The following is a 17,341-nucleotide window of genomic DNA, read 5'->3' on the forward strand; positions in this document are numbered from 1 at the left end:
GCTCAGAATATTTTATAACTTCTTAAAACAAATGTAATCTCACAGCAATAGATTTTCACCAGAATACTTCTCCTGGTGTCCGTTCTTCATGCAGAGTTTAAAGTGTGAAACGACCAGCCTCAGGATGCTCTTTACTGCAGCAGGAGAATTAAACTGTCAGCATTTCCCTAAAATATGTGGAATATTTGAAATGTAAGATTGGATTTTACATCTTTCAGGGCCTGTGAGTCTCCAGAGCCGTTTATACTGGGTAATAATTTCTGATAATATTGGAGTATTATTGATGTTTTGGCCCTGGGGGGGGGCATTTTTATGTCTCTCAGTATGCATGTAATCGTGTTTCCTGCAATTTTCAGCCAAACAGGCCTGTTTGGAAAATAACATGTAATTCCATCCCAGCCTTTTTCCCATAAAGAGATATAAAATCTACAAATACTTTGTTCTCTTCTCCCTCTGATGATTTTATCCGAGAGCTACGCTGTGTCTGAATATCAAAACAAACTGTACCAGTTTAATTCTAACTTTGATGCATGGTGTTAAAATGTGCAAACAGCAGGAGACGCAGTGTCGGCAAGTTTTTTTTAATTGTCCCTGAATTTAACACATTTTTTAAAGTATTATGTAGCTGACATTAAATCAATGACGAGACTTGCTGTGTGTAAACTGACTGTTAGCTGGTGGCGTATAGAGACACCTGAAACAGGAAACCAAAGATACTCCAGCCTGAGGAGAACGTCTCATCTTTTTAAATGAGGTTTGGCTTTTTTTGGAGTTCCAGAAACGACATTAAAGAGTAATCAAACTCACACGCAGCACGATCAGGACATTGTCTTTTAATTTGCCTCATTGCAAAGAAAAAGAACTTTGTGTCTGCGTGTTCAGTTTGAAGTAAAGGTACAAAGTGAGATTAATAAAGACCAAAAGCTTTCTGACTCTGTGGAAGAACGTGGCAGATCTGTGCTGCAGCAGCTGTTAGGAGACATTTATCCCTGGTTCAACAGAGCTCGTACTGACATGGGGATCAGTCGAAACGAGAGGTTCACTTTGGAGTTAACTGTTAAAATCTACTCTTTCCCGAGCGCACACGGCCCACATTTATTGATCTGCTTTCAGACAGTCACAAAATTACATCATGAATTTAAATTACATTACATTATACTGAAAACTCCAAGGTCACTGTGACCTTGTCTGTCACATTCTCACAAATGCAATGTCAGAAACACCTTCATGAAATTTCTTTAAATTTGGCACAAACGTCCACCTGGACTGAAGAATATTAGAATTTGGTGGTCAAAGGTCAGTGTGACCTCACAAAACATGTTCTTGTCCATAACTGAAGAATTCATTCACTAATTATGACAAAACTTGACACAAATGTCTAACAGGATAAAATAATGAAGGTCAAAAGGTCAAAGGTCAGCTTGACTGTGACATCATCATGTTGTAACGTCATATCTCAGGAACAGAAGGGGAGACATTTGGTCAGATACTGAATTGGTGACTCTAATCTTGAAACTGTGCTGATTGTGTAGATCTTGTGTGTGTGAAGCATCCATGTTTTCACTGACATGGATGGAGACTGTCAGAGACACTGGACTGGTGGGCGGAGTCACACAACCACGGGGTGATAATTGTAGTTTAAGTGTAGTCAAACACTATCACCTTACAATCCGGTCACCCAAAACACATTTTCGTGTCAGGTGTGAAGGAGGTCTGTCTCCTCTGGTTTCTGACTCTGAGAGAGGAGCTCATGTTCACAGCTCATGTTTCCTCAAACATGGAAATAACATTGAAATTCTTAATGAGTGGTGTTCCTATTTCATTTCTTAATCATATACAAACCTGAATGATCAGTCTTGTTTGTCTCTGTAGTCTTAGATTCATGTATTTCGTTACAGAGCTGCTGTCAGGAAGTCGACACATCAAACGCAGCATCATGTCAGTTGCAAACCCTCCTTCCCACTAGCTTCGTTATACTCAAGTTGTCAAGTCGCAAAGAGGGGCGTTCACGGCTCGTCTTCTTCTTTAAACACAAATCAAGTCAAAACATGTTTCCCACAAGTGTATCTTAAGAAATGGAGACACTCTGGAGTCTTCTGATCCTGAGAGTGGACACGTCTGTCAGTGACTCAGTAACATTTCAGTCATTTTCTACAAAACTCATGAAGTGTTTTGTGTCTGTGTTTCTGTGCAGAATGGAAACCCACAGAACCCGTACTGCAACGGCATTGAGGGGGTGATGGAGGCCTATTACCAGAGCCTCAAATCTGTGCGTCTCTACGGACCCACCCACTTCTCCCCTGTTATTAACCATGTGGCCAGGTAGGTCCACTGTAATCACAGCCGGGGACGTGGTCGGCTGACACACAACACAAATGTCACAGAGTACAAAGCCGCCATGAGAATGTTCTGCTTCAGTGACACTGCAGCCGTGTGTGTGTGTGTGTGTGTGTGTGTGTGTGTGTGTGTGTGTGTGTGTGTGTTTGTGTGTGTGTGTGGGCTGCTGGACGGCAATCTGTGAAGCAAAGGGAGGAGATTAAAATAAATGTGCTGATAGCTCCGTCACCTAAGAGGAGTCAATACTCACTGTTACAAGTGCAGCGACAGTCTTCAGGAGGAGACCAGGAGCTGCCTGAAGGATCTGAGAAACAGAAAATCCCAAAGCACGGCAGAAGAAAGAAAGAGTTGTGTGGTTAACAGATAATGTCTCACCTCCCACCATCTCACAAATAAACAGTAAATGAATCTCCACAGACCCGAGCAGAAAACACGTACCGCCGCTTCACTATTAAAAACAGCATTAATGAGAGACGTGTGGGCCCTCAAGTGCAATTACATTTTTATTGGAGCAACAAATCATAAATGCAGAAACGCTCCGCCACTGTTTTAAATATTAAAAACAAATAATAGACACTTCTAATAGAAACTACAGGAAACTGTCAGCAGCACTCAACCAATTTACACCAATCCCCTCTGATACAACGTCATATGCTGGTTTGTAATACAGTACTTCCCGACCTCCATCTGATGTTCCCGACTGCCACATCTCGTCTCATGATCCTCAAGATCGACTGGAACAAGCACTTTTCCCACCTTTCATCGTTGGCTTTTAAATTCCATCTCTTCCTCTCTGTGAGCACCGTCCGCCCACTCAGCCTGAGAATAGCTGCATTGTTCAGCCTCACTTCTGCCGAGCTTCTGACTTTAACCCAGGAAGACACTAAAAAAAAAAGTGACACCAAATTGCGTCGGATTCTTAATACTCCGACTGTGTGTGTGTGTGTGTGTGTGTGTGTGTGTGTGTGTAAGAGAGTCATTTAATATACGATCAAAATATGATCCTGTGACATCACTGCAGACGTTTCACTCTGGTTTATATAAAAGAAAACTGAAGTAAATGTTAGTTTAGAGCTGAGAAACAGACCTGACTGTTGGATGTTCAACTCTAAAGCATAAACCATACTGTTTCTAATTCATCCTGTACAGGGTTCTCCTATAAACCATGTTCAGACTCATACAGAGGTCACGTACAGTATGACCTGCTCTCAGTGTGTGGTGGTGTATTTATCTGCAGAGACTCTGCCTGGATTTACTTATTTTGTCCTTATTTTGCTGTGGTCAGTACGTTCCTGTGCACAAGGTGCAGGTAAAGGCAGGGACTGTATAAAAGTGTAGCGACCAGGTGGCAGCAGCAGGCATTCAAGAGGAAGCTACAAAAAATGTGGACACAGTGCATAAAAAACAAAACAAATCCCCGCAGATAAAGCCAATGAGAGTGAATGTGGGGTCGACTTTCACTTCCTCTGGAAATACTGTTTATTATATATTATATATATTATATTATTATTATTAGTATATGATTCTTGGCATAAAAGACACATATAAAATACTGCGTACTTAAAGTATATACTGTATTTTCTTAAATAAATGAACTGCACTTGTACAGATCCTTTCTAGCCTTCTGACCACTCAAAGTGCTTTTACACTACATGTCACATTCACCCATTCACACACTGTTGGCCGAGGCTAACATACAAGATAAGATAAGATAAGATAAGATAAGATAAGATAGACTTTATTGTCCCAAAGGAAATTTGTCTTGGGTACATGCGGTACCTGCCGTTAAAAGATACAAAAGTTATACATACAGTTCCTACATCTACACAGTTCACACACAGAGTTGTGGCTGTTCACAATCCCACACACTCAGTACCTTCAGTACACGTACAGACCTCCATCAGCCAACAGACTGCACACTGCCCGGTGCACCACACATCTGTTTTACAGAGACGTGTGGTGCACTGAGCAGCCACCTGCTACTCAGTAAACATTCACACACACTCACACACTGATGAACAGCCACCAGGAACAATTTGGGTTTTGCAATCTATAAAAACAGAGTTGATGGAGAAACTTTGACCCATGCTGACCAACATTTTGGAGACAGGAAATTGGCGATGCAGATGGTAAGGTGGAGCCTGATTGTAGAAACTGTCAAATCTGTTTTGGCGCACGCCATTTTTGGCTTTTGTCTAGTTTGTTCTTACTCACTGTTTTAAAAATGACACCAAAGGTCTCGTGCATGGTAACTAAAAATAATGTACATCTACATGACTTTAATTCAATAAATTTAACAATATAACAGTGAATCAGAAATAACTGCCTCTCTGATAAGAGCATATTTCAAATAAAGGTCTGGCATCCTCTGCAGTAAAGGTAAATAAAGGCCCCGCCCACTATTAGAGAATTTACAGTATGCAGGAAATGTCAGTTACTGTGTATGAACACAACATTCAGACTTGGCCCCTCCTCCCTTCACTGCTTAACGACACTGCAGGCTAATGTAGGAATGTTAAATTTGTTGTAATGGAAAATCCGCTACTGGAGCAGGCTAACTGAGCTAACTGCTGACACCTTCCTGTCCAACAGGAAACAGGACAACTCAGCGTCTCTCCCATGTCTTTTTCACTGCTCACCAGTGAAAGTGCAACTGAAAGCCAGATTCGCTCTCGTTACTGAACACATGCTTTGCTCACTTTGTGTTTCCTCTAACTGTATATGCATTTTTGTAGCTTCCTTTTGGATGCTGCGTACAGTATGGTTACTGGTTGCTATCTGTTTACAAAGTCCCACCTCACCTGCACGCTGTGCCCAGCAAAGTGTCAAACACAGCAAAATTATAAAATACAGGCAGAGGGTAGAGTCTCTGCAGATAAATACACCACCACACTGAGAGTGGATCATATGTGGTCATTTAGAGCGATTACTTTAGTCTGTACATGTTTTTTAAGTATATACTCAATGCTTTAAATACTTAAAATATTAATTTTCACGATCAATAACTAGATTCTCATTTTACCTGGCGTACATTGTTCAGGCTCAGCACTGATACTCGCTCTGTAATTGGACCATTTGTTCTGGATAAAATAGGATTGATTTCATTGATCACTGAGGGGCAATAATCTAATACAGGATGTTATGTGATGATGTAACTGCAGCAGTGATGTGGTTTGAGACAGTCTCTGATGTAGGTCGAGCTCCAGAAACACTGGATCCTACACTTCCCATAATGCAACACTTTCTGTTTGTCTTTAAACTCTGAGCCTGTATAGAAAAAGAGTTTTACCTCTGAGCTGGAGCCAAAATAACAGTGGTGACATCCTCAGAGTTAATTTCTCTCAGACTTTATAAAACTCCTGCAGAGTCACAGAAGACGTTTAACAACTGTTTCAAAGGTTGAGTCATCTTGAGTCTTCGTCCTCGTCGCCTGTTAGTTGGTCCTGATGTGTTAAATCAGTGGAGTGACCTTTTTAAACGAACACAGAGAGGTGGATCTCAGCAGAAGAGAAAAGTCAGAATATCTGTTTTAATGTTAATAAAGTGTTAAAGAAGTGTCAGTTTACTTTGGCTTTAACGAAGTTACAGCTTCCTGGATGAGAGCAGGTCCTGAACAACATCTGATCGTACGTTAACCCTTTAACTAATAAAGTTAAACTGAACAGAGACGAGCTGACTGTCGTCACTGCTCACAGTCAGAGAAACAGATCAGCGTCTGACTGTACTGATCTGTTTAACTGATCTGTTAAACCAAGTTACTGACTCCCGTTAGACAGTAAATAAGTGTTTTAAATATCTTTGGTTTTTAGAACATACTTGTGTTCGGCCATGTTGTCGAGCTAACTGCTGTCTCTGTTAAGTAGCTGTCAGTTAGTCACACACTCTAATATAATTAATTTCTTTTTCAGTCCATTGCACCTGTGGACCTGTCGCTCATGTGACCTTTGACCCTGTGTCTCTCTCCTTCTTTGTCTCAGGTATGCTTCAGCGGTGACGGACGGCTCCCAGTACTTCATTCTGCTCATCATCTCTGACGGTGTCATCACAGACATGGCGCAGACCAAGGAGTCCATCGTCAATGTACAGTACCACATTTAGACTCAATTTATCTTCTCTGTGTTTCAGTGTTTAAACTTAAAGACATTATGAAGCTAAAAACCATCTCACCCAGCAACATGAACAGAAGGCAGTGACAGTATCATGGAGGGCAGCGGTTGATGCTCTGTACGCTCGTATTCATTCAGTTAATTTACTGTAAAACATGTGAGGAGCCCCCGAGGGTTCAGCTCTGATTAAACCTCTAATGGAGACCCTAATCAACCAACAAGCAAACATTATGAAGCTGTCCGTCTCCTTCAGTGCGTCTCTTTCCCCCTCTGCTCGTCTTCACTAATGAGGAAGAGTGGGCCTGGTCACCCCCTCCCCCCCGATCCTTCGATGTTCAGCTCTAATAACTATGCTTTCTAATTAGAGAGATCACAGTTAATGTGTGTAATGATTTTTCATATATTTGGAGCCTCGGCGGCCTCCTCTCCCACTGCCCCCTTCCCTTTCCCCCCTCCTCCCCGCCGTGTGATGTAATGTTATTGTAAAGTAAGATTCCACAGTAATTATTTACTCTCCTGCGGAGGATCCGTGCCCTTCATATCTCAAGCAATTTGGGCGTCGGTCTAATAACCAGGGGAAGTTATGAAACACTAAAAAAAGCCTTCATTCATCATTCATCACTCTGACTGTACTCTGCTGTCCCACTCGGCCAAGATTTAATAAACAATATTGCGATGCAGGGCAGAAGTTCAGCGGCGGCTCGGGGCGGAGGAAGATGTAAATGGGAGTCATTTTTAAGCTGTCAAGCTTTGGGAGATTTAGACAAAGTTGTAGATGCATGAAATTAGAAAACTCTGGCCGGATGAGAGGCTTTATGAAAGTGTCTGCAGAAGCCAGATGGATTTGGACAAACTCCGTCTGTCTCAACAATGGCATCGGATTTTGGCTATTGAGCTTCCTTTGTGTCGACTGTTAGCGTACACTTCGTCATTTTACTGACAGCCTGCGGCGTTTAAGATAGCACATGGTGAAAAGGACGGGTGCTGCTCCTTCCCCCTCTTTGATGAGCCTGTTTTGTCTCCTCCTCCCTTTACAGGCTGCATCTTTGCCCATGTCGATTATAATAGTTGGGGTTGGCCCAGCGGAGTTTGACGGTAAGCAGGGTGACGATCATGTGCACGCTTTATGTGGAGCTGTGTGGTATTTGCATGCAGTAATCCTTCGCCTTCATTCTGCTTCCTATCTCGCCTCCCACACGCTTCAGCCCTTCTTTTCTTCTCTCCTCCATTCTGCTCCCCCTTAATTTCCCTCCTCCTCCTCCTCCTCCTCCTCCTCCTTCTCTGAGGTTAAGTGGATGGGAGGATTCTCATTTGTCAGACCAGAGGTGGTGTATTTTCTGGCCCTGTCTCTTCTCACCTCTCCTCTGTGTGTTTGTCATGTTCACATTTACAGTTCAGTCCTCTGTAAAAACAAACTCACTCATGATGAGCAATGAGCTGCAGAGTCGACGGGATCTCACCAATTGTCACGCTTTATGAAGTCAGTGTGCACGGTTGCATGATGTCCCCGCGGTGCACATTGCCGCGCTCTGCTTACACACATTACAGCATGTTTTTCCCCTCCATGTGCACGGCTGTGTGCCGCTCACGGCCCGCTGGCTTCACGCTCAGCGACGCAAATTCAGTGTACTCACGCCGCGTTTGGCATCGCCAACACACGGAGGAGATGTAACGCAGCAGCACGCTAATGGCTCCAGCAGATTCAAACACACACACTGTGTGTGTGTGGTGTGTTTGCGTGACATGGCTGCTCCAGTTCTCCTGACAGGCCTTGACTGATGTGCTTCCCTCCTCAGAGATGATCGAGCTGGACGGGGACGAGGAGAGGATCTCGTCCCAAGGACGATACGCTGAGAGGGACATTGTTCAGGTACACACAGAAGAAGACGAAGACATGTCTTCAGAGACATGTGGGAGTTATGATTAATGGGACAAAGGTCACAGTGTCTGACCCCCTGCTGTCCTCCTGTCCTCCTCCTGCTGTCCTCCTATCCTCAGTCTGCCGTCTCTCTGTCCTCCTCCTGCTGTCTCACTCCTCTAAACTATACCCACTGTCTCCTCTCCTCTCCTCTCCTCTCCTCTTCTGTCCTTGCATCCTCTCCTCTCCTCATCTTGTTTGTCTCCTCTCATCTCATCTCCTCTACTCTCCGTGTCTCTTCCTCTGTCCTTGTTTTCTCCCCTCTTCTCACCTCGTTACTTATTTGTTCTTGTTTCCTCTCCTCTTATCACCTTGTCTCCTCACCTTTTCTCCTCTCCTCTCCACAGTTCGTTCCTTTCAGAGACTACATCGACCGGCGTGGAAACCACATCCTGAGCATGGCTCGCCTGGCGAAGGAAGTACTGGCAGAGATCCCGGACCAGTTCCTGTCCTACATGAGGACCCGAGGGATCAAACCGGGCCCCCTGCCGCCTCCATACACCACCTGTCCTCCACCGGCTGTCCACCCGCTCCTCTGCAGACGGGTAAGCCGAATCTAAAGGCCGAGGCCTCGCTCCGACGCCGGCCAGCCAACTCTACTGGTCTCTCCTCTCCTCTCTCTGCTTCTTCTTCTTCCTACTCTTCACTGGAAGCTTCTGAGCACACGGCGACATCGGCCGCTCTCTCATGTTGCACTTTCGGAAACGTTTGGCCGCAAGCCGTGGGTGTGATGCGGAAAACCCCCGAGTGGGATGCTTTCACTTTTCCGAAGAAGGGACTTTTCCTGTAGTGGATGAAGGAGGGGGTATGAAGGGTCATGGTGGGGGTATGACATCACTACCCTCCACCAGGAAGTGTGAGCGGGACAGAAATGGACCACAGGAAGCTGTCAGACTGAAACTGGTCCAAACTGGGAACACTGTTCATCTGCTCTTTCTATTTCCACTTCCTCTTTCTCTCACAATATCTCAATATATAAATGTTTACAAGTTTGAGGACGAAGGTGGAGATGTTTTTTCAGGAGGAAATTTTTACCACTCAATGTGAAAACCTTTCAGATTCCTATTTTTCGGCTGCAGAAACTGGAGGTTGTGACTTTGTACAAAAACGTTTTCGGCCCTGGCGCCGTGGTCTTCATTACAGAGTGTGTACGTTTTCTTTTTTTAATAAATGGAGCATGTGCTAGTTTAAGAGAAGCATGCACTGTTGTCCTGCACTCAGGGCTTTGTCCCTCCCACACAGCCCCCCCTCCCACCACCACCACCACTGCCATATTTCATTAAGAACAAACCCATCATCGCCCACCTGAAATCTTCCCACGCTCCGACCTTCTGCTCCGTCCACCTGCCTTGACTCAAAAGGAGTCTGGTCCAATCAAATACAGCAGGGACTTGAACCAGCCTTACTCTTACATTCACAGGCACCGTGTCCACCGTGGGTTCTGGAAATGTGGATCTCCAAGCCCAGAAGTCAAAAACACACATCTCACTACCGAACCTGACTGTGTGTTAACGTTTTAGAGTCTCTTTATTTTCATGGAACATTCAGATGCATTTTTCTGTTCAGTTTGACGTCTCTCTACCTCTCACTTTGTTTAATATTGCCAAAAAAACCTGTTTGGTGTGTCGGTCTGTAGAGTTCACGCTTTCACCTTCTCACGTAGGATTCATAGAATATTTGCCAAACTGTAGGTTGAGAATCGAAGCACTTTGGTAGCTATCAGATCAGGTGACTCACACCTTAGTGTTAGAAACACACTGTGAATACGTGCACAGAAAAACAAACCAACAAACCAAAATGCAAAGATGCTTTTTGTTTTTATTAGCAGCTCCCCATCCTGATCAGAGGAGTGACTGTGAGCTCAGATTTTAGTTCCATGTTTTCCAACTATATTGTCACTAAAAGTAATAATCAGTCTGGTAGCAGGTCGCTAATCGCCTCCTTAAAGGAACAGTCGACAGAAACATGAATGATTTCAGTACCAAACTCACCTCCTGAAGGCTTGAAGGTGGCTCTGAAGGCAGCAGCTGTTCTCACATCAGAATTACGACACTTAAAATGGATTCCACAGACGCTCACTCACCATTTTATAATCAATTCAATTAGATCTCTAAGTGTGATAGTCACCGACAGCTTTTTCTTCCAGATGGAGAAACAACTGAGCTCCTCAGAGTTTTATTAGTGCGACTGAGAATGTGTCATTTTCCTAAAAAATATGACGACAGAAAAATTACCTCCAAATTGACGATGTACATGTATGAAACTGACACAGCTGTACAGGTTGTGATAAAACGACTTTCAACGAATTTCTAAAACCCCGAAAACCTTTTTATTTTCTCAGTCAGCGTCTTCCTGTGGGCAGTGAGGTCAAAGACACTTCAATGGAGAGATTTCTGTGTATTTTGCTTTTGTCTGTGCTATCTTTGCTGGTTTGAGGTGGGCGGGGCTTAGCTGGGATAATGTAACGTCACATGCTTCCATGCACCAATCACAGTTTAACAATGTTTGAATCAAATGCAGTGACAGTATTGTGGTTGCTTGTTTCGTCAGCTCTGTCAGTCAGATCTGATCAAACACTCAGTCCTGTTGAGGCAGATTAACTGAAAACTAAATGACCGTGTCATTTGATCGTCAGGTTAACGAGATCACAGTTTCATGGTGAAAAACAAATCCATATAAAAAGTTAATATAAACAATCTATCCTGGAGCATAATCCACTCCTTTGTCATCCAGTCAGTATTTAGAGAAGTGTGTAGCTGCAGAGCTGCAGGTCTGGACTCACCTCCTGCATCAGGCTCTTTCACATCCCGAGCTTGAAGAAGGAAGTCTGAAATTGTGTGAGCTCACTGGAGACGATCAGAAAGATAAGATAGCATGCGTTCTTTAGTTTGAATAAACCACACCCCCTCAACCACTAACACCAAGGAAACAACAATATTATGTATAAATGTAGAACGTTAGCTCATGAGACATTAAGCAGCAAAATAGTTGTATGAAGTGCTAACCTTAGCTAGCTATGCTTAGGTTGCTAAGGTGTTTACTAAAATTAGCTGAAACGATGTTAGTTTGCTAACGACAGTAGCATATGTAGCTAATGTTAGTACAACTTATTTGCTGCTTAATGTCACGTGACCTCACTTTATACGTTACAGATATATTGGTATATTAGTTTGTATTGGTGTTACTGGTTGAGGGGGTGTGGCTTATTCAGACTGATGATAATTATCTTTTAAACATACAATACGTTTATTCATTAGTGACCTCACAAAATATGTTTTGGCCCTAACCGAAGACTTCATATGCTATTTATGACAAAACTGAAAGGGAGACATTTTATATCGAAAAGGTCAAAGGTCAGCTTGACTGTGACATCGTCATGTTGTAACGTCACATCTCAGGAACAGAAGGGGAGACATTTGGTCAGATACTGAATTGGTGACTCTAATCTTGAAACTGTGCTGATTGTATAGATCTTCTGTGTGTGAAGCATCCATGTTTTCACTGACGTGGATGGAGACTGTCAGAGACACTGGACTGGTGGGCGGAGTCATACAACCACGGGGTGGGCTGGTGGGCGGAGTCATACAACCATGGGGGTGGTGGTTCTGGTTTTGTCTTGACACTGGGTCTCCATTAGAATCTACTGTAACTGTTGTGAATCCAAACTAACCACAGCTGCTGTCCTCTGTAAGTGAGTCAGCTACCTTAACTTCTCGAGCCTCCAGGTTGTGAGTATGTGACATTCATGACCTCGTTGTTTTAGATTTTTCCCCTAATGAATATGAAAACACTCAAACCCTAAACAGGTATTTGCACTGTCACTTTTAGGAAAGTTTCAGGGTGAAACTCAGATGCAACTTTTTGCTGTTTTGCCCATTAACGTGTACATGAAAACTTTACAGTGTGACTTTAAACGAAGCACAAAACATTTGCTTTTAGAGAAGCTCCAGCCGCCGTATCCCCCCATAACTCCTGTAAATGTGTGAAGAACAGTGTTTCTACATCCGACTGTGTGTTTTACAAACTGTAGATCCTATCAGAACTTTTTAGGGCCCTATTCAGTCAAGGAATCAATGTAAGAGACGGTTTACAACATTTTTCTAAACGTACGCCTCAAATCATCTTGGCTGTTGACGCTTCATTAAAACTTATTAACTGCTTGTAAAACATTTTCTTAGACATTTATACACTGTACAAATTTTGCCTTTTTTGTGTATTGGTGGATATAAACTGTTTATGTAATGCTGCTTTTCTACTGCTGATATACGTATTACATTTTATACTGAGGCCTGTAATCATATTTAAATCATGACTAACAGGCCTTATTCATGTTTATACATAAGTTATTCATATTTAAATCATGAACGACAGGCCTGTATTTTTTTATGTAAGCAAATGGTTGGATAATAATGTCTGTTTCATGTGTGCCAGATGTTTAAAGTAGACCTGATGAACAAGTAAACACTCTGTAGCAACAGTTTTCTGCCAAATTCAGAATCTCTTGTTAAGTGTAGCATCTCATTGTTGGCTGAGACTCATTCCAGTAAAGCTGGTTATTCAGTTTTACTGAATAGGGTCCCTTAGCGTGGGGCCGGGGGGTCTGGTAGGTTTTGTACTCTTCTGTTGTTTCATGGCGGGGCCCCTGCCCGACAGTGGGGATGTTGAATTGCACAATGTAGCACTGGTGTCTGGTACCGGACTGGAGCAACACCAGACTGAACCAGATCCACCCAGATCAGGCTGGAACAGTCTTTTTATATGTACATATATATATCTCTATATCCTGTATATACTGTACGTATGATTTGTGGAGAGTTGACTTGCAGCGAACTGCCAGGACTCTGTGACTCTCCTCCTGAAACACAAGGCAGGGCCTTTCATTTATTCATCACGACACGATGTCAGCGTCATCTCACAGCCACGCTCTCGTATACACTGTACATCCAGGACATGTATTTGTATATGAAACATGCATGACACTTACATAACGAGGCTGGGGATGAGTGAAGATGAAGAGTTTCACGCTTGTTGTCTCAGAGAAACAGTCATTTCAGTGTCGTGATGTTTGATCTCAGTATTAACACTGTTAAAAGCAGAGTTTCTCAACCTTCTGTCCGGGAACACACATCACAGGATATCAAGCTCAGTGGGGTGTAAGATATTCTGTTCAAAAACTTGGACTCAATATGAAATGTGTAAAAACTAAAAGGCAATTGGTTCACAAAAATTTAAATTCCTGTCCATCCATCCATTTTTATCCTCTTATCCGGGGCCCAGCCTGGGCAAAGTACCCCAGACCTTCCTGTAACTAGTGACACTTTCCATTTACAGAGCTTCCTAGCACTAAGAGTTGCTCCTCGTGACAACATTCTAAGAAAATTCTTAGAATTGTGACATTTTTTCAGAGCTCTCTGAGAGAGGTCTCAGAATGTTTGTGAATGTTGTCGCTGATCAGATGTTGAACTACCTGAACTGACCCCTAAGGTTGCAGTAGTATGAGATTTTAATGGTATGATAACCATCTCAGAAAATATCGCAGTTTCACTGTATCACAGTGCTACAAAATTCTAATTATTATTGGTCAGAGTGATCCTTAAATGAATTAAAACAGAAGGGTTATTTTAGGTTAAACAAACATTTTATCACTAAAATTGAAAATTGAAACCATTTTGTTAATGGAAGTTTGTGTAAAAAGTTGAAAATAACACAAAGGGGAGATTTGCACTCCAATTAAAATTCTTTTTTCAGTATTAAAGATAAGCAAATGTACGCGGTATGGTCACTGTCAATTTTAGAATCAAGGTATACCTCAAAACCAGTATATCACTGCAACCCTACTGGCTCCAGTCAACACGAAGGAGCAGCAACTCTACTCCGAGGGAAACACTGGGGGGTGAACGTCCCCAAATCGTGACCTGTGACCCCAAAAACTAATGTTGTTGGTTGTATGATGGGTGACCTCTTTTAATATTAAGCTAAGTGAGCTTTGTGAGTTTGTTAGCTGGAGATGCTGATGATTTCAGCTCAGATAAAAAACATTTACACATTTCTTCACTTCACTTTTTTATGTTTTTGCAAATGACAGAAACCAAATTCAGCCCTCGTATCTCTCTTTCAGCAGCCGCTCGCTTTAACATGGAGAGAAATCTGAAGCCTGACGGGTCCAACATACCTGTGGATGCTATGCTATGATTGGACAGTTGCTGTACAGGGGAGGGGTTTAACAAACTGTCAATTTATTTAACAGAACGTTTGAAACATTAAAAACAGATCAGCCCTGTGAGAGGTTGAGAAACTCTGTCCAGATGGCTACAAAGCCACAGAACACACCTCCATGTCTGCCATATTATTCTGTGATGTGCAGTATAGATATGACAGCATGGAGATCTTTTCTCTGGCAAGCGTGGATTTGCCCCGAGGATGAGGACGAAGACGTGAACGCTGTTTGCACAGGATCTCAGTGGAAGTCTTAACATATACGGCTGGGTTTGTCACGTGTGGCTGCAACGTGTGAAGTCACTGTTCCTCTGAGGCTGCGTCAGTGTAGGAGTGACAATCAAAAGCATTTATTGTGTAGGAGACTACAAGGCGAATAAACAAACAAATAAATAAAAACAGGCCTGCGCTTCTAATGGACAAACAAGCTTTAATGAAGTCGGCTCATACACCTCGCTGCCTCCCATCGCTCATCTTCATCCATGTCACTCTGCCAAGGCGGTATCGTGTCAGCATGCCAGGCCATATGAACGCCCACGTAATCTTCACACATACAACATGAACGCTGTTTACTGTACCTTATAATATTAATAGGTGGTTTAACTGAATGCTCGTGATGAATATCCTGTTTTATTCTGATGTTTTTTTAATAGCATGCATTAAGTTTGCATGTGTAGATTTTTTTCTAACAGTGATGCATCGATGCGTTAAAAAAATAATTGTAATATGACATCTTTACATGTTATTCTGGAGTATTTTAGAAACTTTTTTGCCTTAAAAATCTCACTGATCAATCTTGGAATTGTGCAATGCCTTCAGATGTTTCTTTTGGAGACTGTTGTTTTTCTGTTTTGGTTCGCTTGTGCACAGCCACTCATCAGACATCATCTCACAGCATTGTTCTCTCAGCTCTCAGTGGTTGAAGTGATGTGAATAAGAGGGAGAATGATTCCAACGGAGGGAAGGAAAGAAAAAACTGGGCTGTCTCGCTCTCAGCAAAGAGACAGAATCATTCAGCTGAGAATAATGCGGCCCAGCCTTGTAACAGCCATCTTTACTACAGAATGGTGTTTTATTATGCCACGATTCATCCACCCAAAATTCATCAGCTCTTATTTTTCATCAGCCCTCAGAGGAGTGATTCATGGCTTCTGCATGATGCTTGTGATTACACTAATCAAAATGATTTGTCCATTGAAACATAATAATGTATTTAAGATCAGTTACTGAGGTTAGTGATGTGTTAACAGACAGCACAGGTTTTACTCTTCTTATAGGAAATATGGAAGCCACTAAAGATCAATTTAAATGACTATTTCTGTAAGAATTGGAGTCTTTAAATAAATAAATATTCATATCAAACCTGTTTCTGTTGTTTCTGTCACTACAGGATGAAAAGACAACACCATGAACATGTCGGTCTGTACTGTGGCCTGTTTTAAAACACAGAAACCAATATTGTCTCCTGTTAGAGACGCTCTCCATGTTGATAGGCACCTTTCCTGTTCTGTTCAAACAGCAGCAGCACACTGGAATAGATGTACTTCACACTATTGCACCTTTAAAGTGTTCATCTGAAGATCTGAGACATTACAGCAGGATGACAGGCCGTCCTGTTCCAGAGAAACCACAAGAAATGTGGCTGAGAAACGCAGCCTCTTTTGTATCTGAACTTTGAGGACAAAATCTGTGTCGTCTATTGTAGCATCGGTATTCTGAAACCTAAAGCAGGACAAAGAATAAGACTTTCTTCCTGTCAACAAATGCCATAAACAGACCAAAATAAACAATGTGTCCATCTCTCATTACATCCCAACCCTGTCTGTGACAGCTGGTTCAGACTGAAGAGGCTCATCTTTAGGTTCAAGTCACACATTTTAGTTTTATTTAGACAAAAACCTCACTAAACACCTGAACAAAAACTCTGTGGCACAGAGGACTGATCTCTGTCAGGCTTTGCAGCAGAACTACATGGGGTACAGACATGACACATCTCGTAGGCGGGGCAGAGTGGGGTGTTTTACACGCTACACAAACTCTGTCTTTGTAGTGTGTGTTAGCTGCATGCTTCACTGTGTGTGTATTGTGATATTACAGTCTGTAATGCAGGGTTTGGAAACATGTGCGCTATATTAACTATTACTGCATTAATCAACTGGGCAGGTTGCCAGGTTGAAGGGAGGACTGACACATAGAGACAGACAACCATTCACACTCACATTCACACCTACGGACAATTTAGAGTCACCAATTAACCTGCATGTCTTTGGACTGTGGGAGGAAGCTGGAGCACCCGAAGGAAACCCACGCTGACACAGGGAGAACATGTCGTAGCACCTGGAGGAAACCCATGCCCTTCCCGTGTCAGCGTGAGTTTCCTCCAGGTGTTCAGACATGTTCTCCCCGTGTCAGCGTGGGTTTCCTCCAGGTGCTCCGACGTGTTCTCCCCGTGTCAGCGTGGGTTTCCTCCAGGTGCTCTGACATGTTCTAAGGTGTCAGCATGGGTTTCCTCCAGGTGCTCCGACGTGTTCTCCCCGTGTCAGCGTGGGTTTCCTCCAAGTGTTCATACATGTTCTCCCCGTGTCAGCGTGGGTTTCCTCCAGGTGCTCCAACATGTTATCCCTGTGTCAGCGTGGGTTTCCTCCAGGTGCTCCGACGTGTTCTCCCCGTGTCAGCGTGGGTTTCCTCCAGGTGCTCCGACATGTTCTCCCCGTGTCAGCGTGGGTTTCCTCCAGGTGCTCCGACATGTTCTCCCCACGTCAGC

At 43.1% G+C, this 17,341-nt stretch overlaps 1 protein-coding gene across 1 annotated transcript in view; it reads left to right on the plus strand.

The window, feature by feature from the left end:
* The window catches only part of LOC117261641 (copine-8-like), a 104,674-nt gene extending 93,994 nt beyond the window's left edge, over positions 1-10,680 (plus strand). The window contains exons 16-20 of the mRNA XM_033634036.2: positions 2,195-2,322; positions 6,315-6,417; positions 7,481-7,538; positions 8,240-8,313; positions 8,709-10,680. Of these exons, the coding sequence (XP_033489927.1) occupies positions 2,195-2,322; positions 6,315-6,417; positions 7,481-7,538; positions 8,240-8,313; positions 8,709-8,921 (576 nt within the window). The 3' untranslated portion in view covers positions 8,922-10,680. The remainder of the gene's footprint in view (positions 1-2,194; positions 2,323-6,314; positions 6,418-7,480; positions 7,539-8,239; positions 8,314-8,708) is intronic.
* The last annotated feature ends 6,661 nt before the right edge of the window (positions 10,681-17,341 follow it).

This window comes from Epinephelus lanceolatus, chromosome 5 (genome assembly GCF_041903045.1).
Source record: "Epinephelus lanceolatus isolate andai-2023 chromosome 5, ASM4190304v1, whole genome shotgun sequence".
Lineage (NCBI taxonomy): Eukaryota > Metazoa > Chordata > Actinopteri > Perciformes > Serranidae > Epinephelus > Epinephelus lanceolatus.